Source organism: Myodes glareolus, chromosome 1 (assembly GCF_982192425.1).
Source record: "Myodes glareolus chromosome 1, mMyoGla1.1, whole genome shotgun sequence".
Classification (NCBI taxonomy): domain Eukaryota; kingdom Metazoa; phylum Chordata; class Mammalia; order Rodentia; family Cricetidae; genus Myodes; species Myodes glareolus.
Window position 1 is genome coordinate 28,743,234 of NC_142026.1, and position 24,210 is coordinate 28,767,443.

Genomic DNA, 24,210 nt, shown 5'->3' on the forward strand with positions numbered 1-24,210 from the left:
TTGACTTTAAAATTTGAGTCTAAGGATATGTTGCTTTGGAAAAGAGGTTCTTCTGTTTCCACAGAGGATGACAATCTTTGGATTGCTTCTAGACTAATATGGTTTGATGGACCAAGACCCCTGAAACGTTTCCTTGAACACCCCTCAAAAAATTACTTCTCCCAATAAACAGCAGGAAGAAGTTTGGACAAAACTATGCCCATATTCCCAAATATTGTCTATAAATGTTTATTTACATTTAAAGGGGGATATACTATAGAGATTTGCATTGGTATGGATCTTGGTTTATTGATACAAATTTAAGGTCAATTTTGTTATACTGTGTATATGTATATTTCTGCTCTTGATTAAGGTATTGTTTGTGCAGCTCATTTAAAAATGTAATTAAGAAATATAGGTTAATAGATAGTCATCTATAATAGTCAAGCTTGTAGTCATGTTAGTTAGATTTTCTAGATGTACAGAGATGTATTTCAGATGAGTAGGCATTCTTCAAACATTTCAAAGACTACAGAATATGGCATTTAAAATGTTTTAAGAACCTAGGACATGACAATGAAACACATCTGCTCCTGGCAACACCACTCTACTTCAAAAGGAAGATGGGCATCGAAGTGGCTCTTTATGGAGTTTGTTCGCCACTTGGGCAGGAAACTGATCTTGCCTGGACTGCCTGATAAACTGGACATGCAGGACCTGTGGAGAAATGATTGCTGAACTTGCCTACAGTGGTGACATTTAAGATATTTGTCAGTATGACTATAGGGCAAGGCCCTGAAGTCATACTGTAGGCTCATTATCCTTTGCTTTACAACTAGTATCCACTTATGAATGAGTACATACCATGTTCATCTTTTTGAGTCTGGGTTACCTCACTCGGGATGGTTTCTTCTAGTTCCATCCATTTCATGCAAATTTCAAGATGCCATTGCTTTTTACCACTGAATAGTACTCCATTGTGTAATTGTATCCCTTTTTCTTTATCCATTCTTCAGTTGAGGGGCATCTAGGTTGTTTCCAGGTTCTCGCTATTACAAATAATGCTGCTATGAACATAGTTAAGCAAATGTCCTTGTAGTGTGATTGAACATCCTTTGGGTATATGCCCAATAGTGGTATTGCTGGATCCTGAATAGGTTAATTCCCACTTTTCTGAGAAACCACCATACTGATTTCCAGAGTGGTTGTATAAGTTTGCATTCCCACCAGCAATGGAAGAGTGTTCCCCTTACTGCACATCCTCTCCAACATAAGCTATCATTGGTGTTTTTGATCTTAACCATTCTGACTGGTATAAGATGGTATCTCAGAGTTGTTTTGATTTGCATTTCCCTGATGGCTAAGGTTGTTGAACATTTCCTTAAGTGTCTTTCAGCCATTTGAGATTCTTCTGTTGAGAATTCTTGTTTAGTTCTGTTAATTGGATTATTTGGAATTTTGATGTTTAATTTATTGAGTTCTTTATATATTTTAGAGATCAGTCCTCTATCTGATGTGGGGCTTGTGAAGATCTTTTTCTGTTCAGCAGGCTGCCTTTTTGTCAGGTTGATCAATGAAATCAAATTGAAGACTTGGATATCAATCCACACACCTGTGAACACTTGGTTTTTGACAAAGAAGCTAAAATTATACAATGAAAAAAAGAAGGCATCTTTAAGAAATGGTGCTGGCATAACTTGATGTCAACATGTAGAAGAATGCAAATAGATTCACAAAACTCAAGTCCAAATGGATTAAAGACCTCAGTATAAATCTGACCACACTGAACCCCGATAGAAGAGAAAGTAGAAAGTAGCCTTCAATGCATGAGCACAGGAGACCACTTCCTAAACATAACACCAGTAGTATAGACACTGAGAGCAACAATAAATAAATGGGACCTCCTGAAACTGAGAAACTTATGTAAAGTAAAGGACACAGTCAATAAGTCAAAAAGGCAACCTACGGAATGGGATTCTTCGTGAATTTTATATCATGCACCTCAGTACCACTCATCTCCCCAACTTTTCATATCCTCCCTCCACCCTTGCAAACTCCTTCCAAAACAAAACAAAAAATAAAAATTATTAAAAATAAAGATGAAACAAACAACAACAAACAAACAAAAATCATCTTGCTGTGGAAGCTGTAGTGTGTCATGGTCACCCAGTGTGTCACCCAGTTCACTCTTTTGTCCAAATATCTTTCCTTGCAAATGTTTGTTGCAGTGAGTCATTGGACTGGTTTGAAGCTTCTGGCTTCTGCTACACTATCAATACTGGGTCCTAAATGGGACTCCTCTCCTCTCCTTTCCTGTTGTTGCCTTGTGCCATGGAGATCCTACAGCTTTGGTTCTGCTAGGCCATGCCTTCATGTTTTCCAGAAATTCTTTGGTGGAGTAAATGTTGGGGTGAGCCACTCAAAACCCTGGGCCTGTGTAGTAGCTGAGTTGGTCATGCCACCTGCTCTTCTGCACCCACACCACCAGGGCCAGCTCTTCTGCTTTGCCCACGTGAGCGGGAGGGCCAGCTCTCCTGCCTGTGGTAGCTGACAAGGGGCAGGACCAGCTCTTCCACTCCTACCCCTTTGGGACCAGCTCTTCAGCACTGCTCTCGTAAGGGGTGGGACAAAGTCATCCAAATGCCAGAGCCAACAAGGGTCTGGGATGGCTCTCCTGCTTGCATGCTATCAGGGTCAGCTCTATGGGTATTGCCCATCTATAGAGATGCAGGGTCTGCTCTCCTGAGTGCTGCAGCCAGGGAGAGGTAGGGCCAGTTCTTTTGCCCCACCCCAATGAGGGGTGGGGCCAACTCTCCTGAATTCATACCTCTAAGGCCACCATGCTGCTCAGGTGGGGGGCAGGACCATCTTTCCTGCACCCACATCACTGTACTACCAGCAAGGGGCGAGGCCAGTTCTCCCATACTCATGCCCTCAGGACAAGCTCTCCCACCCACTCCATCAAGGCCAGTCTTATTGTGCGGCTCAGGTGAGGTGTCTCCTGAGTGCTATAGCCAGCGAGGGGTAGCCTCAGCTCACCAACTGGTCACCTTTGGGGCCAGCTCTCCCATAACTGCCCTCCACCATTGACATTTTAATGTAATAAATTTCTGATCTTGTCAACTTCACATTTTCAATGACTTTCTATCTTTAAGGTATAAAATAAAAGTCTTAGGAGTGTTACATAAGGCCTTCCCTGGTCTGGTTCTTACACTCAGATACACAATGCCCTCCTCTGCTCAGTTTATCCTTCTGCACTTCTCCCTTCTGGAATTCCCCCAAGGTCTATCCCTCTAGTCAGGTCCTATGCAGCTTTCCTCAGCTCTGAGGTTAGCTGCTCTGTCAACTCTACCCAGTTCCTGTCAGATAACCCAGGGACACACTGCTTGCCTGTAATTGCCAAGCCATGTACTTGCAATACTTGTTGCAGCTTTGCCTTCTGACTCAGGTGTTCTCTGGGAACGCAGACAGTAATTTTCAATGCCTGCCAGGTCTTTTGCTGACTTAAACAGTACCTTGATTTGGATTTTTATGGCCTTTTTTGTGTTACTCTGATCTTGCTTGTATGGAGAATGGGTCACCGCAGCCAATGCCTGCATACTGTCCTTTTCTGGCTCTGCTCTCTCATCACCGTGGTCTTCTGATGAGATGGGATAACAGTGCCCTCTCCCAGAGTGCCGCTGTGCTGTGTATACAGCGAGGTAATTGACATGTGGGGAAAGGCACATGCTGAGAAAACTCTCTGGCATTGCAATTCCATTAGCTAAGGAGAGTGAGAGACTTGCTTGGGTTTGGATTTAGTGCCCCAGGGACTGTGTCTCCTGAGCCTTGTCCTTGCAGGAGCTGAGTCCTAGCATAATCACCAGCTCATTATATTATGCCCCACAAGCTTTTAGCAGATCAAATGAATATTCGCAGTGAATGTTTCCTGACTCCTGTGAGGACCCATATTGTCATTTCTACATTTCACTGGGAGGAAGGACTCATGAGGTAAAGTTTCCTAGTTGATTGACTTTTGAGAATATGCAGGGAGCATTATCTTTTACTTCAATTTTTGGAAATCACGCATTTCTATTGCCCCTTTGCACTGACTGCTTTTGTGTGTCAACTTGCACAAGCTAGAGTCATCAAAGAGGAAGGAACCTCAGTTGAGGAAATGCCTCCATGAGATGCAGCTGAAAGGTATTTTCTCATTTAGTGATCAATGGAGGAGGGCCCAGCCCATGGTGGGTGATGCCATCCCTGGGCTGCTGGTCCTGGGTTCTATAAGAGCTGGCTGAGCAAGCCATGAAGCAAACCAGTAAGGAACAGCCCTCCATGACTTTTTCATCAGCTTCTGCCTCCAGATTCCTGTCCTGACTTCCTTCAGTGATGAACAGTAATGTGGAAGTATAAGCCAAACACACCCTTTCCTCCCCAGGCTGCTTTTCTGTCACAGTGTTTCACCACTGTGAAACACACTAACTAGACATCTTTGTTCAGAGCAGAATGAACTTAGATTTGCCACATCATGTGCTGACTTTCAAACTGATCGATTACCCCCACCCCCACCCCCACCAAGGCCTTAGCCCTTTTGTTTCTTAATTTATGTGAATGTTTTGCTTATTAATATGTATGTAGTGCAAGTGTGCCTGATGCCCATAGGGGCAGAGGGTGGTGCTAAATCTTCTGCAACTGGAGTTACAGATATTTTTAGCCACCATATGAAGACTGGGAACCAAACCTGGGTCCTCTGCAAGGGCAGGAAGTACCCTTAACCACTGAACAGTCTTTCCATCCCCTAAACTTGCATTTTATTTATCATTATTATTATTTGTAGTTCTGGGTATTGAACCTAGGACCTCCTGTATACTAGGCAAGTGGTCTACATGCCCTGAAAAGCTTTTGATATGTGTATAAAGTGTTAAGAATCATTAAACTTGTTGACCCATTGTTTGTATAGGAAATGGCCTATCAGAATAATTGTTTTACTAAGATAAGGTTGCATTTGCATTTCATTTTATACAGGTGGCAATGTTAGTTTGAGTAAACTGGAATTTTTGAACTGTTTAAATAGAATTTCAGATCATCTATAGAAAGAGATTAAGATCTTACTTGACTTTCTTTCCATTGAATTTCTCAGGGACTTTTGAAAAATTGTTTGTATTAGTAGTGTACCTAGTTTTGAAAATTTTCCCATTTAGGGTTGATGAGGTGGCTCAGTATGTGAAGGTGCTAGCCATCAAGATCTGACTCTGATCCCTGGGATCCACTTGGTAGAAAGAAAGAACTAACTTTTTCAAGTTGTACTCTGACCTCTGTATGTTCACCATGAATCGAGTATACACACATGCACAGAAAGAAATTAGTAAGTACATAATAAAGTATTCAAAAGAAAGTTTTCTTTTGAATAAATACTTTGGTAGTTTTGGTTTCTAGAATTGTTTGAAACAGAAAGGACGGCAGAACTGGCAGTTCTGTCCTCAGTGTGATAAACTGAACACTGTGGAGGCCTAATCTTTGCCCTGTCGAGAACCACAGGCAGCTCTGCCCAATGCTCATGATCCATCCTGGTGTTTCATTGCTTTGTCACAGCAGTGCTCCTTTTAGTTTAAACCCAGTTTTGATTTTTTCAGACCACACCACTCCTAGTGATGAAGCTGTACTTAGTACCCCCCCCCCCCCCAGCATAAACAACTCTAGAGCATTACATCTGTCTGTCAGCACTGCCACTCTCCTAATTCAGGCTCTGCTGTGTCTCACGTGGACTGTAACTCCAGCTTTCGAAGCTGTCCTGCTCCTCTTGTCTATTTGCTGCAGAGCACTAACTTCACTGTGTGCTGCATACACTCAAGAGAGACGTGTCTCTGGCTTATGGGATGCTTTATGGGCCAGTGTCTGAGCTTGTTGCTTTCTTTGTCTGGACCTGTACATTAGAAAGTATGTTCTGCTGAGAATTCTTTGAATCCTAAAATAGTGGTGACTTAAGTGAAAAGAGGTTTATTTCTCTTACACATTAAAGAAGACCAGATGTGGGCAGGTCATGGCTTACAGGGTAGCCTCACAGGCCTCCTCCTGGCCTACCCCTCTGTAGGTCATGTGGCCTCAACAACCAAGGTAAGCACTCAAGGTACAGCTGATACCTTTGCATTCTGGTCAGTAGGTGTGAGGGAAGAGGAAACTGGTCTCTGAACTTTAGTGTTGCCTCCTGAAAGGTACCAGCAATACTTTCCCCTCCATGTTACTGATTAAAGCTATGGCTGAAACTGGCAGCCATGTGGAGCTGTGAAAAAGCCTAAAGAGCATGGTCTTTAAACAGGATGCGCTGCTGTGAAATTTAGGGCTCTTATTAGGAAAGAAGAGACCAGAATTGGGCGGTACCTGGAGTCTCCGCCATGGAACTTGTCCCATCTCTCTTCCAGCCAAGTTCCCCCCACCACCAGCCCATAGCAGCCCTTTCCCACCTAACACTGACTACAACCTGTTGGTAATGACTGTGAATGTCTTACTGGACCTTTTCTGCATCCTCAGTAATGACAATGCATTGGCCCTTCCTTGTGCACAGCAGTGTGGAGCAGTGGAAAAGCTTTATGGGTTTAATATAATAGTTGAATTGATTTGTGTTGAACCTCTTCTCTACACTGTGGGCTGAAAGTCTAAGTACAAAAGTGCACAGCGTGCAAGCTGTATTTAAAGCAATAGTCTAGCTGTCCCTTTTAAATTGTAGACTTTTGTGTTGAACTGATTATTCAGCATCATCCCTTGAGGGTCTCACAGGTGTGACCAGCGGTATGACCAGCTCCAAATTAGAACTTTAGATTTTACTTCCTTCTCTAAACTTTAAAAGATGCCCCCACCAACGTGGCTGCCAAAGTCATAAATCTGGAAATAACCCTTCACTGCTCATATGCAGTGACCTTAAAGTTCTCATATAAGATTGCTATTGGTCAATCAGTTCAATTGCAAAATATATCTTAACTCTGTAGTGCCTGTATCACAGCTCTGTCCTCACACCTGAACTCTGCAGCACCTCTTCACTGGTCTTTCTCTTCCCACTCCCAATCTGCTCTGATCTTGTCCTGAGCTGTGCCACACTTGCACCCAGACTCCTGTTGTTTCCATACTTAAATTCGGGACTCACATATCCTACAAAGTCCCACCTGATTTTACTCCTGTTGTTCCTCATTCTCATCTATGCATAACCCATTCTTGCCTCTGCCTTCTGATTTACTTTCTGATCTTTGACAATAGTCAAGGTCTTATATGAAGAACTTCCTGCTTCTACCCCTTCTTCATTTGCCATTCCTCATTCCCTTTGCTACTCCTGCACATGCCATCCTGTGTCTTGATGTAGGTGTCATTTCCTTGCAAGCCTTTCCCTAACCTCTAAACCTTATTTCCTTTCCTTTTCAGGACTGTTTTCCTTAGAATTGTCACGGTTTATCATTTATATTTACAGAGTGATTACTTACTAAGACCATTTCCACATTCGTGCATATAAATTTCTTGAGGTTTTAGAACATACTTCTCTTACTAAAAATGGAATCCTCAATAACAAGCACTCAATAAATATATATCTCAAATAAATGAATAAACAAATGACTTCAAATTAAGCAGTGCATTATCTTTTATTAAACTGGCATCTTTACTATTCAGTGGAGTGAGACTTAATTGCTGCCAATATGTTAAGGGAAATCACTTTTCCAACTTAGTGTGTGTTTCATTTTTAATGATTTATGTGTCTGTGATTCTCACCTGCAGCACTGTAAACATCTATGTAAATTATTTGAATGTAACGTTGAACAAAACTTTATTTTTCCCATGATGACCTTTTGAATAGAGAACCTGAAAAGGTTGTCTTCGGGTATGATGGAAGGAAGTCATGGGCCCACTTCCTTCTTGGTCTTTCATTTTACATGTCACCTGATATAACTTCTGGAAATGCAGACGTGCTGTTGTCAGCATGGAACCTGAAGTTATGGTCACCTTCAGATGGGGCTGCCTGTTTCCCCCCTAGAAACCCGGTTTCAGATGAGTATGATTACACGTGCCTTCAATCCCAACCCCCAGGAGGTTGAACAAAAGATTCAAAGTTCAAGGTTAGCCTCAGCTACTTACCAAGAAAACAGACAACACAATGAGAGAAAAAAAATCAGTTTTTTCACCGCTCTGACTTGGTTGCTAACTTTTTAAGTCTAAATCCTTAAATATCAGACATCTAAGTAGTGTTTAAATATAATTTTGTCTTCTGTTTTTTTCAATGAATTGTGTTAATTTGTAAAAAAAAAAAGATTAACAGAAAACTGGTAAGGTATGTCATGTAACAAAAGAAATCAGCCTGTGTGTGTGTGTGTGTGTGTGTGTGTGTGTGTGTGTGTGTGTTTTCTTTTGGATTATTTTTTTTTAATGTCCTGGAAGCATCTGGTGACCCTATTTATTTATTTATTTATTTGCACCCCGAGTTACTGCTCTAAGATAAAATATAGTCTTGGGTGATTATCTTTCTTTTACTGATAGAGAGACTGTTTACCATGGGAAAGTTTGTTTTTTCTTTCTGGAAGACTGAAAGTCCTGCATTCAGTAGCACTATGGTGGGAGGATTTCAGCAGAGATAGAAACACACTGTTGATCATTCTGAGTTTGAGACTACAGCAGTGTTTCCCGACCTGCCCAGAAGAGGCTTCCAATCATGAAAAGGAGTTATGTTTTTATTTGGGCCTTGGACATGTCTTGATGTACAAGTCTTTCTTAGCTCCCTGTGAACTGATTATAGACCCCTGTTAATTGTTAATTAGATGTTTAGTATGTTAGTAATGTTAAGTAGATCAAATGTACCCTGCTAAGACAGGTTGTTTAGTGTGAACACAGATGCAACATGATTGGACTTATCCAAGTAGTCCAACTTCTATGCATAGTCCTCTTTTGTGAAAGGAATGGTATGGAGTACTTGGCCTCCAAGAAACTTTCTAATATGAATTTAAAGATCTCTGTGTACTCAATCGATGTGCAGCTAATTGGTTCCTTTTCTCTTTTTTTCTCTCTGACTTAGGAAAAGAAGATTCTAGTGTTCCAGTTACAAAAGATGAGAACACCCCCATGTCACAGGACATAAGAGCTTCACCTGAGAAGTCACTGCAGAAATCAGCAAAGGTCATTTCCTAAAGTTTTTACTTGTTACTTGGGATACTCATCAGAACTGTAGTTGCTCGGTTAATCAGAAAGTCAGTAGAACCAATAAATTAGGGCAAGTGAATAGGACTTTTGTAACTATAAGCATATGTGTATGTATTTATTCAATGATTTGGGATGTTAGTGGCATCTTTCGGTATAGGACCAAACATAGTTGAGTCTTGCTCTTGGTGGCACACATGCTGTAAGAACAAGAGATAAAGTAAAACCATAGTGAGAGACTGTCTGTACCAGAGACATCCAGCAGTGTTTCCTCTGGGAATCACATAACCATACTCCAGCCATCTTGCTGAGAGTAGCTCTCCTGTCTGTCAACATGAGGAGTTTGTACGTTGTTGAACTATGTTTATCCTTCCGTGTAGATTTGGTCCTTGTATGTCTCTCTTAGGGCCCTCATTATTGTCTAGATTCTCTGGGGTTGTGAATTGTAGACTGGTTTTTCTTTGCTTTATGTCTAAAAGTGACTTACGAGTGAGTACATATTGTATTTGCCTTTCTGGGTCTGGGTTACCTCACTCAATATGAAGTTTTCTAGATGCATCTATTTGCCTGCAAATTTCAAGATATCATTATTTCTTTCCACTGTCTAGTACTCCATTGTGTGGATGTCAAATCTACATGGAAAGTAGAAAAAGACAATCTCCAGAGTAAATTGGGAGCGTGGATATCATGGGAGAGGGTAGAAGGGGAGGGGGAAGGTAGGGAGGAGAGCAGAGAAAAATAAAACAATAAAAACAATTAAAAAAAGATTTTCACCACACATTACACTTTCTTTGGACATATTTAAGAAAACAGGAGATTTCAACAAGGAAATAGAAATTATATCCCAATTGAGAACAGTAATTTTTTATGTTCAGTAACATTTTTAAAGAAAACAATTGCTCTTTCTGGTATTAATGTGGGCAAAGTATAATGTGGAGCTGAAACTTGGAGCTGTCCACCCTGCTGGGCTACACATACCTTTACAAGACATAGGGCATGGTTATTAAAAGCATTTTCATCTAATTTATCCATATAGTCCGTACGTTTTTTTTTTTTCTTGGACTCTCCCCCACATCTGATACTTAAATTGTTGCAATTTACATATAGATCACCTAGTTACAGAGTATGATAGAGAGCCACTTCATGATGACCTCCAGGTGCAGCTAGGTCCCTCTGGTTGATCTGATAATTGATAATGTCCTGTTGAGTTTCTGACTGATTTTCACATAGAGAAACAATGACTTTGTCTTTGGTGTTTTCAGGTGGTTTACATCTTGGAGAAAAAGCATTCCCGTGCAGCAACTGGCATCCTCAAACTCTTGGCTGATAAGAACAGTGACCTGTTTAAGAAATACGCCCTGTTTTCTCCTTCAGACCACCGAGTGCCTAGAATTTATGTACCTCTCAAGGACTGTCCCCAGGACTTTATGACCCGGCCTAAAGATTATGCCAGCACACTATTCATCTGCCGCATCGTAGACTGGAAGGAGGACTGTAACTTTGCCCTTGGGTAGGTGTTATTTGGCAGAAAACCGCAGGGCACAGCAAGAAGCCAGTGTGGGCGGGCAGTGTGTTAGGTGAGCAGCTTATGTACTTCAGGTCTATCTTCTTTACTAAAGCCTTGGTATTAGTGCAGTTTGGTCCTGGACTTTTAGAAATTGCCCTTAGATCACCTATAGATTGCTTGAATTACCAGGCAAATACCATTGCTTTTGTCATAAAATATAAATATATTCTGAACCTCTTCCTGTTATATGATAAATATCACTGGGACATGTATACTGCAGATAAGTTCTTGTATTGAACAGAGTAGCCAGCCTTCTACTTTCAGACCTCATGTTAAAATATGAAAAGTTCCACCATTTTCAGGGAATTTCTAGCTTCTTTGCTTTAATATGAACATGAAGACATATTTGCTTATTGATGCTCATAGTGGTCTTCAATTTGAGTCATGTCAAAGATTCATATATGACATTGTAGACAGAATTACCCCTTTGACTATCAATGAGTGCCATTTTATTTTGTTTGAAGAATCTGCTGAACCTAGCTGTCTCAATAATGCTATACCTATTTCTTTTTATAGCTAGTATTCATTTTAAAAGAAAAGTAATATTGTGTTAGCTATATTTTTTACCCTTTATAATGGTGTCTGGTTTTTACATCATGAAAATTAAATATAAGTACATAATGTAGAAGAGTATGTTTGGACATTTACATGTAGTCCAGTTTAATGGTTATTCAACTTGTCTAAGATCCTCCTAGAGATGCCCTGTGTTTATCAGAGACTATGGTGAATGAATGATCTTTGGGCCTCTGGCCACCATCTCATACTTTTATTAGATTTATTCTACTTGTATGTACCTAGTACTTCGTCAACTAAACGAAATGAAATCTAGGTGTTAGACCAGGCATGGTGGCCCACACCTTTAATTGCAGCACTGAGAAAATGGAGGCTGGTGGATCCCTGTGAGATCAAGGCCAGCCTGAGCTGCATAGAGTTTTAGTCCAGCAAGGGCTATATAATGAGTCCCTGTCTCAATAAACAAACAAATCTATCTATCTGTCTATCTGTCTATCTGTCTATCTGTCTATCTGTCTATCTGTCTATCTGTCTATCTGTCTATCTATCTGTCTATCTGTCTATCTATCTATCTATCTATCCATCCATCCATCCATCCATCCATCCATCCATCCATCTTCTCTCTATGTGTCATACTGACACAGTTTAAGAAATATCATCCCATGCCCATTTTGCAGTTATGTGAAGATTGGAGTAATTTCCATAGCCTCAGAGCTGCTTGAGAACTATTGTGCTTTCTTGTCTGCTGTCTAGTACGTGGTTATAGTGTCATCATTTTTAAAGCCTAACTTGTTATCAAAGGGTGGTATCAACCTCTTGAGTTCCAAATAGCCCTTCTCACAGACTTGCCTGTTTCTCACCATCAAATCAAGGGGCCTGATGATGGTTGTGCCACCTGCCCCTGTGTAGCCATACTCTGTTGGGCAGTGACAAGGGATGACTGCCATGTCAAAGCAGGAAATTCAACTGTCTTTTATCTGCCTTTTTACCATATTCCATTGTGCAAACTTGATTGGGCCATTTCCTAAATATTCAAGTCTAAGGGTGTAGTCAGGAAATCTTCCTGGTGTGAGTTTCTGAAGGATCTTTTATATTTTTCATGCACAGCTGAGCCCTTATCTCATCAGAAACCCTTGGCTCAAAGTTTAGTGTAGCAGCAGCAGCAGCAGCCACAAAGGGATTCAGTCCTTGGAAACAGCAAGTATATTCACTGATTCTAAAGAAAGAATATTCTAAAATGATAATCATGTGTTATATATAACTTCCAAAGTAAAGCTTGAATATTTAGATGAAAATCTATGATTTCTGTTTATATTTGTAATATAAAGACATTCAAATTCTTTTTCCTGAAACTGTGAAATTAAAATTCTTTCTGAGAAGATAAAATTTACGTAAAAAAAAAATAAAGCACAACAGCTTTTCATAATGAAGTTCTCAGATGCCGTCTGTTGCCCAGAGGCTGAGGGCTGCAGCTGTTGAGATGTTGGTGGTCCCTTGCTGTTTTGTTCTGGCTATCAGTTACTGATCTTTAGGAACTGAGGTCACTGTTTTCCAGTCTGCACATGATGTGCTACAGTGGCCTAGGTTTCATTCCTCATCTTTGCCAGGCTTTGACAAGGAGCATGAGGTAGTAGTTGCAGTGGGTGGGAATGTATGGTCAGCTTCCACATAAACAGTGCCTAAAAAACCAATCAGCTAAAGTGGTTTCCTTTTGAATTTCTTCCCTATGTCTGCACCTTTTCATGTGAAATTGTTACTAATTACTCAAGTCCAATGTTACATTCCTCTTTAGTGGATACATTTAGTTCAGAAGACAGCCTTAAGTATGTGTAAGGTGTTATACCACCTGAGAAGTGCAGAGTGAACAAGCTAGGGTCAGTTCTGGAAACTGATAGAAGACCTTGATATAAATGGCAAAGATATAACTTGATTCTAAGAAATAGAATCCTACCTGTACTAATTTAAATAAAATGGGGATTACTATGAGACTCTGGTGGTTCTCCTAAAACTCCGGGGGTGAAACGGGATGAAGGATTATGAGAAACTCATAACTAATAAGGCAGTAAACATGTTTTTTTTTTTCTCTCAAGCACCCTGACAAACCAGCCACCCTTCTACTTTTGAGCCTAGATACTCTGCTTTACTTTGTATAACAGCCATCCACCTGCACAGCAGCATCCATGGCCAGTTACAGGTCACATACTGAAGTCTGGATTACAAGACAGAATTCATGGGACAGAGAATTACATTGGCCAAGTTTAAGACAGATGTTTTCCTAGGTAGTAGTTTAACATAGATATAGGATTCAGTTTTCTGTGTTCTGTGTTCCATGAACAGGACTGTGAACACATCTGCCTGGGAAGGAACATGGAGAAAGCAGGAGAAGTGAATTCCTGTCTTTTGAGTTACCACTAGAGTACAAAACAACATGTCTTAAGTTCTTCTACAGAAAGAAAATACTTTAATGAAAGTTTGGAGAAGATAGAAGAAAGGGAGAGCTAGGATCATTACTTGGAAGACAGAAAACTCTTTGCTAACAGATCTCTTGTACTGAGAGTCTAGAGTAGAGAGCAAGGAGCGTGTGGGACAGTTATAGATATTACAGGTTGTCTTAAGAAGCTGGAGGAACTGAGAGGACCTGGAACAGGAGAACTGTAGAGGAGGCAAGAGGAGTGAAAAACTTTGGGGAAAACAAGGTAAATTCTGTGTGAAGGAAAAGGTAGAAGAACCTTAGATGAACTTCCAGGCCTCAGACTTGAGTGACTGTAGATGCTGATGGTAGTTTCAACACAATGTTCCAAGAGTGGCCTTGGCTTCCAGCATAACCTTCACTGATCTCTTATCCTTTGCTCTTTCTCTAGATGACTGTGACTGTTCATGACTCCAAGCTTTTACACACATACTTCCTAGCAGTGACCTTTACCTCTTGGTGAAATACTCAGCTTTTAAATTCAACTCAGTTGGCTACTCAGAAAGTCTTCCCTGACTCCAAGCCTCCTTCTGGGCATTCTCATAGCTTCTAATCAGTTCATCACTGCAGCTCAGATACTGTTGCTGATTTGGTATTTCACTTGACCATGTGCTCCTTTTGATCAAGGATACCTTAGGATAAGGCTGGTCAGGTGAGTTTGTCGAAATGAAGGTGACTTTGAGATCTGCAGCCAGGTTGACTAGGGAATACAGAAGAATGAGGGGGAGTTTGGAGTGGAGCCCAGAGTTCCATGACCTCAAGATCAAAGCCTGGTTTACAAGTGGTAACAAGTATACAAATCAGGTAGAGGATATCAATATTAGGATGTGCTGATATTTAACAAAAGTATTGAAAAGAATATGAACATTTATAGAATATAGCTTTGTGAGGATCCATAAGGAAGCCGTTGATCTTGGCTCCCATTGTGCTGTACTTGCCTCTCTGGCATCCCCTGTGCCACTTTGGCAACTCAACCTAAGGAAAGCTCAGAGGTCTTTACAGTTTGGAGACCCATGGTTGTTCAAATTGTTTTCTGTCTTGATGTTAAATTATCATGAGGAGTCTCACTTGACTTCTCTTAACAAGATACCTACTACCTTTTGTAAATTATTACGCTTGTAATTCTGTCAAAACTCCAAAGGTAGTCTCAGTGAGCCCTTGCTGGCATTTAGGGACTAGTGCTTTTTGTCATAAATCACAGCATACTTAGTACTTTTAATATTTGGTAGTGAACTCTTGTCCAGAATAACCAAAGAGTTGCATTGGCTTCCTCTCTGGAATGATTTGCGATTATGTAATGAGTTTTACAGTTTTAGGAACTCCTCAGCTCTCTTAAATCATCATTCCCTTTTGAAACTTTCACAGTGGTATTCAAGCTGGTATTTCTTAGACCTTTGTAAGATCTACTACCAAAACTCCAAAGATCACTGCCTCAGCCTCATCTCTTCTAGGATGATGTGGGCACAAAGATATCATACTCATTTTTTCCTAGATTTGTAATGGTTTCTTCTCAAATAATATAAGGGTAAATCTTGAAAGAAATGGAAGAGTTTTCTATTAGCTACTGTGAGAAGCAAATAGTGGTTTTTGGTATCACTAAAGGCTGATGATGTAGGAGAGGAACTGGTCAAGAGCAAATTAACATATATCTTAGATTATTTAACATTTTTTGTGGACTTGGAGGGAAAATGAATAGGTCAGTGCAGGTGCAGTAAAGATGAGAGACTTATGGTTGAACTTGAGACTATCTGGACTTAGGGCTATTGAAAGGAGATATGGAGGATGGGTTGCAGTTTTGCTGATTTCAGTGAGGGCAGCAAAGCCAATGGTTAAGCAACATGGAAGCAACCAAAGAAGTTCTTATTGCTGTGGTGTGTGGTGGAGAAGAAGGTTGGGTGGGGCCTGTTTGAATATTTTTCTCTTCTAGCTTTGCACTTAAAGGGTCAGTCCTCAGATAGTCAGCCGATGGAGGCAAATACTTCTTTTGAGGTTTTGTTATTTTAAGACAGGGTCTCACAATATAGCCTGACCATCCTGTAATTTGCTTTGTAGATCAGCTGGCCTTAACTCACAGAAATCCACCTGCTTCTGTCTCCTGAATGCTAGAATCAAAGCCATACCTGGCTTCTATTTGGTTTTGAAGATACTGAATTTCTTTAGGGGGTAAATATAAATGGATGACATGGTAAAAATTACTTTATATAAATTATTTAATTTTAGCAGAAAAATGCAGTGGTGACCAGGCTGCTAGATAAGGCAAAGTGAAGAAATTAATGCTATGGAGGCATTGTTTACAAGATAAGTAAACAGAAAAACTTTCTACAGTCACCAACACCCCTTGCACAAAATGAGTGTTTTACTTTCCCAAGGGCACATTTCGAATTTAAATAATCTTCTAAGAGGGAGACCGAGTTATATGATACAGTGAGATTTTTACAAGCCCTTTCTAGACCATGGCTGTACCTGGCTAAGAGGCAAAGAAAAGCAGATTGGACTGAGGAGGGGGCTCTTTTTTATATGATTATTGGGCTCCACCTGGTGGCCTGTAAAGATGAGCTTTGGGGGAAAAAAAAACCCAAAACCCTGCATTTTGAAGAAGTCAGGGAATGGAGGAGAATGGTCCTGATACAGACCTCTGTTACTAAGTGGTTGCTTCCCCAGGGAATCTAGTCAAAGAGTCTGTAGTCTGTATATAGGAGCAGGATTCCCTGATTGCCTGCATGCTGGCTGCAGCACCCTCACCTCCAGCAACAGAGACAGTTGCTGGGGAAATGCTTGTTTCCATTTATCCAAACAGTGCATCCTAACCTGGCTGGAAAGATTCTTGGAATGTTGCTGGATTGACAACTTTGAACTGCTGCCTGTGCTAGAGTTCTCCCGAGTCCTTCTCTTCTAAGGCCAGTTCTGCAGGCTCATCATGCCAAGGAAGAAGCTCCCCAGAATGTGGGTAGTGTTATAGCTGCTTCCTCTTAGACAAGACAAACCAAGAGTCAGAAGTCAGGGGACCCCCTATGGAATTCAGCTCAAGGTCTGAAGACTTGCTAGTTTGTCTGTAGACTTCAGCACCAAGAACCATACATTGCAAATTTAATAGGTGGTTTTGTTTCTAAAGACTGATTATGTAACACCTAGAAGATGTCAATTGTAAGAATTCTCTGGATCTCCTATGACCCAGACAATGTTAACTCCCCACATTGTGAGTTTTAATTGTTTTTCTTCCCAGAAAATGTTTTTGATGAACCCAACTCTTTAGTTTTTTGAGTTAGGGTTTCTCTGTGTAACAACCCTTGTCCTGGAACTAGCTCTTGTAGCACAGGCTGGCCGTGAACTCACAGAGATCTGCCTACCTCTGCCTCCCGAGTGCTGGGATTAAAGGTGTGCACCACCACTGCCCAGCTGAACCCAACTCTTAAATTTCTCAATAAGTGTGTGTGGAGGGAGGAATCTCCATTTAAATAAATGTCTGCCAAAGTTACCATCTCCATTATAATTCCTAATGCACTTGTCTAAATTGTGTTGGTGTGTACTTTGGTGGTTTTTTAAAATTGTTTTTATTGAACTATATATTTTTCTCTGCTCCCCTCCCCTTCTGTCCTTTTCCCCATGCTCCCAATTTACTCAGGAGATTTTGTCTTTTTCTACTTCATTGGTGTGGTCTTTGGATAGTGTTAGCCTTTCCCCGCTCTGAGTTTGCATTCAGCCTCTAGCTACTCCCTTTGTGACTGATTCACACCTCAAGACTTTCCCTAAAATCATTTGATTTTGCTAAATCTCATTTCTTGTGCCAGGCATGGAGGCAAGAGGATCAAGAATTCAAGTCTATTGTCAACTACATCTTCAGTTTGAGGCCAGCCTTGTTTGCTTAAGGCTCTATCACAGAAAAACAAAACCCCTGCCACAACAGCAAAAATAATCTTACTTTCCACTCATTCATTTATATTTTCATTGTTAAAAACATTTTCCCTAAGATCCCCATCCATTAAATGCTACATTTTGCTGCCATAATATTGATCTAGAAGAGAAGGTAACTTACTATCTACCCCTGATTATGGAAAACAATATGGATAATATATAGCTATAGACATTGCTGTGTTTATCATACTTTGTGTGCCAGCAAGGCTTTGTATAGTTACTGGTATTCTGGGTCCTTGAATCAGCCAGTATTTGTTATTTTTGTGGCTTCTCAAGGCTGTGATACCATTTTATCTGCATGGAGCTCACAACAGGAGTCATTATGTGTGGGCGTATTTATTTAAGAAAAGTGATGATAAAGCTGATGTACAAGAGTGTATACCCTGTGCAGAGATTGGCTTTAAGGCTGGTGTTCAAAGAATATTTAATAGAGAAAAGAAGATAAGTGACCAAGGACACTAATATTGGGAGAGTTTGTATTTTTCTTTAGCTACACAGGTCAATTTGAAGGACTATCTCTGTTACAACCTCTTCTGTGTATAGTTGCTCTCTTTTCTCAGTAGATTTGTCATTTCCTTATTACTGAGGGCAGTCGTCTGGTGCTTCTCATAAAGAATATTTATGCCCTCATCGCTGCTCCCATCAACTGGAAGAAGCTTGACTACACTGCCTGTAGTATTATGTGTTAGGACCCGGTATTCATGGGGAAGCTCTGCTGGGAGAGAAAGATTTGTGGTGGTGACCATTACAAATTCACTACTGAGGAAATGCTTCTTCCTTACAACTGTTACTGCAGTATCAAAATTCAGATGTGTTTTTCACTTTTACTTTTGAAATATATGTACATTAAATATTGACAATTAAAATCATTTAACTATATACTTATGGACAATGTAAAATATCACCCCAAGAATTCATTATTTGGTGGCTGGTTTGATGGCTGTGTTGGTAAAGATACACACAAACCTGGTGTTCTGAATTAAATCCCCAGAGTCCATGTAAAAATGGAAGTAGAGAACCAACTCCACAAAACTGCCTTGTCTGATCATTCTTGACTCAATTCCCTATTCTTGACTGCTTCAGGATCTTCCATGTTGCAGGGTTTTTTTTTTTTTTTGTAATGACATTGACAGTTTGTAGAGCACTAGTCATTGAGTTTATAGATTGCTTTTCTCTTTGGGTATGTCATATGCTGTACCTTCTTTTAGCTCTGTGAGATGTCTTCGCATGGATTTCTGTGGTAGCTAGTCTAGGTTGTAGTCCCACCCATGTGAAAGGGGGTTTCTTTTGCCTACATCCTCAACAGCATTTGTTGTCGGGTATTTTGATCTTAGATGTTTTGACTGGGGTGAAATGAAATCTTAATGTGGTTTTTATTCATATTTCCCTAATTGATAAGGTTAGAAATTTATAACTTCTTTCTGATCCATGGCCCATTTTTAATTGGGTTATTTCTTTTCTTGACTCTTGTTTTTTGAATTCTTTGTATATTCTGCATACTAATTTTCTATCTCATATGTAATTGACAAAGATCTCTCCCATTCTGTGGGTTTACTCTTTACTTGATTTCTTTGCTATATAGAAGCTTTTGAATTTCATGTGAGAGGTTCCATTTGTTAGTTGTTGACCTAACTCCTGAGTGAATTGTGTCCAATCCAGGAAGTCCTTCCCTACCCTTGTGTCTTGTAAGGTACTGCCTATGTTTTCTTCTGGCAGGTTTCAGCATTTCAGGTTTCTTTTGCACTGCATGCTTTGATCCATTCAGAATTGATTATTATACAGGGTGATAGATAGGGGTCTAATTTCATTCTTGTAGTCATCCAGTTTTCACCATTTGTTGGAAATGCTGTCTTTTTTCTTGTTTGTACTTTTGGTCTCTGTCAGCTGTGAGATGGCTGTAATTATGTGTTCTTGTGTTTGGGTCCTCTATTTTGTTCCATTGATCTACATGCCTGCATTTGTGCCAGTACCATGCTATGTTTATTAGTGTAGCTTTGTAATATACCTTGAAATCTAGTGTGGTAATCCATCCAGCATTGTTCTTTTTGCTCTGGGTTGCTTCAGCTATCTTGGGTCCTTTGTGATTCCATATAAATTTTAGGATTTTTTAAAATTTCTGTGAATAATGTCATAAGGATTGTGATTGATTGTGATTATATTGGCTCTGTAAATTGCTTTTTTAGCATGGCCATTTCCACAGTATTAATTGTACTAATCTATGAATATGGTTGGGTTTTTCCATCTAGCACCTTCTTCAGGCTCCTTCTTCAGATTTGAAGTTCTCTTTGTAGAACATCCTTGGGTAGGCTTATTCTTAGATATGTTATTTTATTGAGGTTATTGTGAATGACAGTGTTTTCATGATTTTGTTCTCAGTTTGTTATTAGTATACGGAAAGGATACTGATTATTGTAAGTTGATTTTGTATCGTAACTGAAACTGTTGATCATTTCTAGAAGTTTTCTGGTAGAATTTATCAGATCATTTATTTACAATATCATACTATCTGCAAATAGGGGTAATAATTTGACTTCTTTGCCTATTTGTGTTTTTTAAATTTCTTTCTCTTATCTTATTGCTCTAACAGTGATAACTGTGGGTCATGACCCCCTGGGGGGGATTGAATGCCCCTTTCATAGGGGTCACATATCAGATATCTTGCATATCAGATATTTACTCTACAATTCATAACAGTAGCAAAATTACAGTTATGAAGTAGTAATGAAATAATTTTATGGTTGTGAGTCACCCTACCATGAGGAACTGTATTAAAGTGTTATAGCATTAGGAAGGTTGAGAACCACTGCTCTAGGTAGTGCTTTCTAGCACTATATTGAAAAGGAGTGAAGACAGTGAATAGTCCAGCCTTGTTTCTGATTATAATAGGATTCCTTCAAGTCTTTCTTCATTTAGGATGATGTTGGTTTGGGTTTGCCATAGATAGCTTTTATTATGATGAAGTCTGTTCTTTCTAGGGCTTTTATCATTGAGGCATATTGGAGTTTGTCAAAGACCTTTTCTGCATTGAGAGTGTCCAAAGTTCTTTAGTCCCCCGTCTCTTTCTTGAGACAGGGTCTCTCTTGTGTAATCACCATGGTTATCCTGGAACTTGCTTTGTAGACTGCTGCAGGAGCTACTTCCTCTCCTTCAGCCAATAGCCACTGAGGACCAGCCCATTGGGGCGTGATCTCTCTCTCTCTTTAAAAACGCAGCGGCTGTCCTCCACTCTCTCTCTGACTTCCGGCTCCTAGACTCCTTTCCTGATCGTGCAGAGGGGCTGTTGTTTGGGACAGTAATCTGTAAGTTTTTTCCCCTTTGAATAAATAACCATTCTATTAATCATAATTCAAAACTGGTGTGGGATTTTTTTGTGACTTACGCCTTCAGTAGACCAGGCTGGTCACAAACTCATGGAGATGTACCTTCCTTTGCCTTTTGAGAACTGGACTTAAAGGCATAAGCCACCACTGCCCAGCAACAATCTTTTTCTTAATGAGATATTTATGTGATTTTTATCTTTAGTCCATTTATATGATTCATTTAATTTATTAACTTCTGTAGAAAAATAGTTGTGTACTTTATCTGTGTTTCTTATAAAATTCAGAGACAGCAGCACAGGTATACTGGTTGAGGGAAATATACCCACACCAGGAAACTCACAAACACCTGTAATTCCAGTTCCAGGAAAGTACACAGAAAGCAATACCATTTGAGCTGCGGTACATCTCCATGAAAGTTATTATTATTGTTTGTTTGTTTGTTTTTTGAGACAGAGTTTCTCTGTGTAACAGCCCTAGCTGCCCTGGAACTAGCTCTTTATACCCGGCTGACCTCGAACTCACAGAGATCCACCTGCCTCTGCCTCCCGAATGCTGGGATTAAAGGCATGTGCCACCACCACCCAGCTATGAAAGTTACTTTTATGGTTCTGATACTTACACTGAAACCAAAATGTCAAAACAGACACTTGTGCAAGATCCACCACACAATCCACCAGTCAGTTTCCTGTTAGAGCTTTGTTCAAGGGAGTCTAGTGTTTAGGAGAGATCAGGGTTTATGAGTATGTAGATAGAGGGGAGTCTTTCTGGGGCATCTGAGGCCCTTTCCAATATCCTGAGCTCTTTCACCATGCTGGCTCATTAGATTTTTATCTTCTGCAAGCTCTTTAGTCTGTACAGCTATCAAATATATCTCCAGTAGAAATTCATAATAAATTTATTTAAATGAGGCACTTGAGAAATGTTCTCTGGAACTTAGTAAAATAAATGTTAATTACTACTAATAGGAACTTGGAGATGTTGATTACATTTGGAAGGCATAACTAAAATATAATTTTTGTCTTTATAAGTCATGTTGTAATTTCATAAATGAATTAAGAGTGTTTGGCACCCGCACAATATGGGAAAAAGAAAAATGCTTCTCTTTAATTTTCATTACTGGCAATCTTACCAAAAGCAATCTACAGATTCAATGCAATGCCCATCAAAATCTGAGCAAAATTCTTCACAGACCTCAAAAAAACGGCACTCAGCTTCCTATGGAAAAGCAAAAAACCCAGGATAGACAAAACAGTCCTGTACAATAAAAGAACTTCTGGAGGCATCACAATCCCTGACTTCAAATTCTACTACAGAGCTACAGTACTGAAAACAGCCTGGTATTGGCATAAGAACAGATAGGAGGACCAATGGAACCAAATAGAAGATCCAGATATCAATCCACACATCTTCGAACATCTGATTTTTGACAAAGAAGCAAAAAATATCAAATGAAAAAAAAAGCATATTTAACAAATGGTGCTGGCATAACTGGATATCAACATGTCGAAGAATGAAAATAGATCCATATCTATCACCATGCACAAAACTCAAGTCCAAATGGATCAAAGACCTCAACATAAAGCCAGCCATACTGAACCCCATAGAAGAGAAAGTGGGAAGTACACTTGAACGCATTGGCACAGGAGACCTCTTCCTAAATATAACCCCAGCAGCACAGACACTGAGATCGTGCATTTACAAAGTTTTAACTCTGATATCCAATGGATTTTTTTTTTTTTTGAGTATGTTTCTCTGGTTCTTCCTGAGATGTGATTTTGCCTGTCTGGAAAAATCTACATTTTCTTTTATTTCAGGAATGTTGTCTTAGTACTATATTTGAAAATGATTTCTAGCTTTCTTATCTAGAACCTCCCTTTGGCTCTGCTGACATTAGATCCCTTTGCCCTGGTCTGTGTATTAGTTACCTGTCTCATTGTTGTGATGATTAAAGCAATAATAGCAGCAAATCTACAGCCTGACAAAATAGTTGTAAGCAGGTTAATTTGGCTCACAGTATACTATCCACCCTATTGAGTAGGAGGTGGCAAATAATGTTATATCCACAATAAGGAATTCAAGACCAATGAATTCTTGTGCTCAGCTCTTCTTTTTATTCTGTGTATAAAAACTATACTAAATATCATGAATTTTGCTTTTTTACAGCCTGTGGAATGGTACTGCTCACATGAATTAACCTAATCAAAATAATCCCTTTCAGCCATGCCCAGAGATTTGTTTCCATGGTGATTTTAAGTCCTTCCATGTGGACATTCAAGATTACCCATCACAATCTGCCATTCACAAGTTTTCTCTACATTTTTCCTGAGATTTTTGTACTTCAGTTTCATTGCCCTCATTTTTTTCCTCGCCTTTCCCCTCATTGCCTTCACTTTGTGAAGTTTTTTCTTTGTGATTCTTGTCATTTACAAGTAGTGTCACTTTGCCTGTAGTGACTGCTAGCAGCATCTTTGTTTATACAGTAGTTCAATTGTTCTTTTCTACATGTCTGAGATCCCCAAACCCAAAGCCTTTGAGACTTATTCCTTATGCACTTGAGCTGTTGATTCAAATGCTTAGGTCTCAGGGCTGATAGGCCCATCAGTTGTTGTACCCATGTCCATTTTTAATAGTGACTGTCATTTTTATGGTTATTTGCTTAGAGGATATTTAGCTCTTCTTTCATACTTTCCTTTAACCATTCCTTGCTTACAATCAGTATGGTTTTTTAATTGAATATGCTCTATGTTTAAATGTTATGTGATATTGATATAATAGTCACTTGTTAGCATATGATGCATTCCAAGACTTCTGTTGGATGCCTGAAATCACAGATAGCACGGAACCCTACATACCCTTTGGGTTTGCCTATAGGTATGAACTTATGATAAAGTTTAACTTATTAATACACACAGCAAGAGATTAGACACAGTAGCTGACCAAATGGAATAAGCATAACAGTGTACTATAATAAAATTACCAGAACTACTGTTTTTACACTATATAGACAATAGTAAGTAAAATAAGTCTACTTGACTTCAAGTGCCATGAGGTCAACATAAGTTGACCTGGCAACAAAGATGGCTACAAGTGATTAACGAATGGGCTGTATGTGCAGAGTAAATAGGCTGGACAAAAGGAGAATATATGCCCTATATAAGACCTTAGCAGGGTGGTGGGAGATTGTTACCCAGAATAGCATGTGACTAAAATTTTATGAATTATTTCTAGGTTTTGTAACATGAGGAGGCCAGGCCTGCTTGTTGGGGTTTTTATGTCCTGCCCAGCCCCCCAACTGTTTA

The 24,210-nt window shown here is 39.8% G+C and overlaps 1 protein-coding gene across 5 annotated transcripts in view; it reads left to right on the top strand.

Moving 5' to 3' along the window:
* Positions 1-24,210, top strand: part of Dis3l2 (DIS3 like 3'-5' exoribonuclease 2) — a 329,266-nt gene that overhangs the window by 129,612 nt on the left and 175,444 nt on the right. For all 5 annotated transcript variants that reach the window (XM_085697205.2, XM_085697193.2, XM_085697207.2 and 2 more), the window contains 2 exons: positions 9,008-9,108; positions 10,392-10,639. In XM_085697205.2, coding sequence (XP_085553331.2) covers positions 9,008-9,108; positions 10,392-10,639 — 349 coding nt within the window. The remainder of the gene's footprint in view (positions 1-9,007; positions 9,109-10,391; positions 10,640-24,210) is intronic.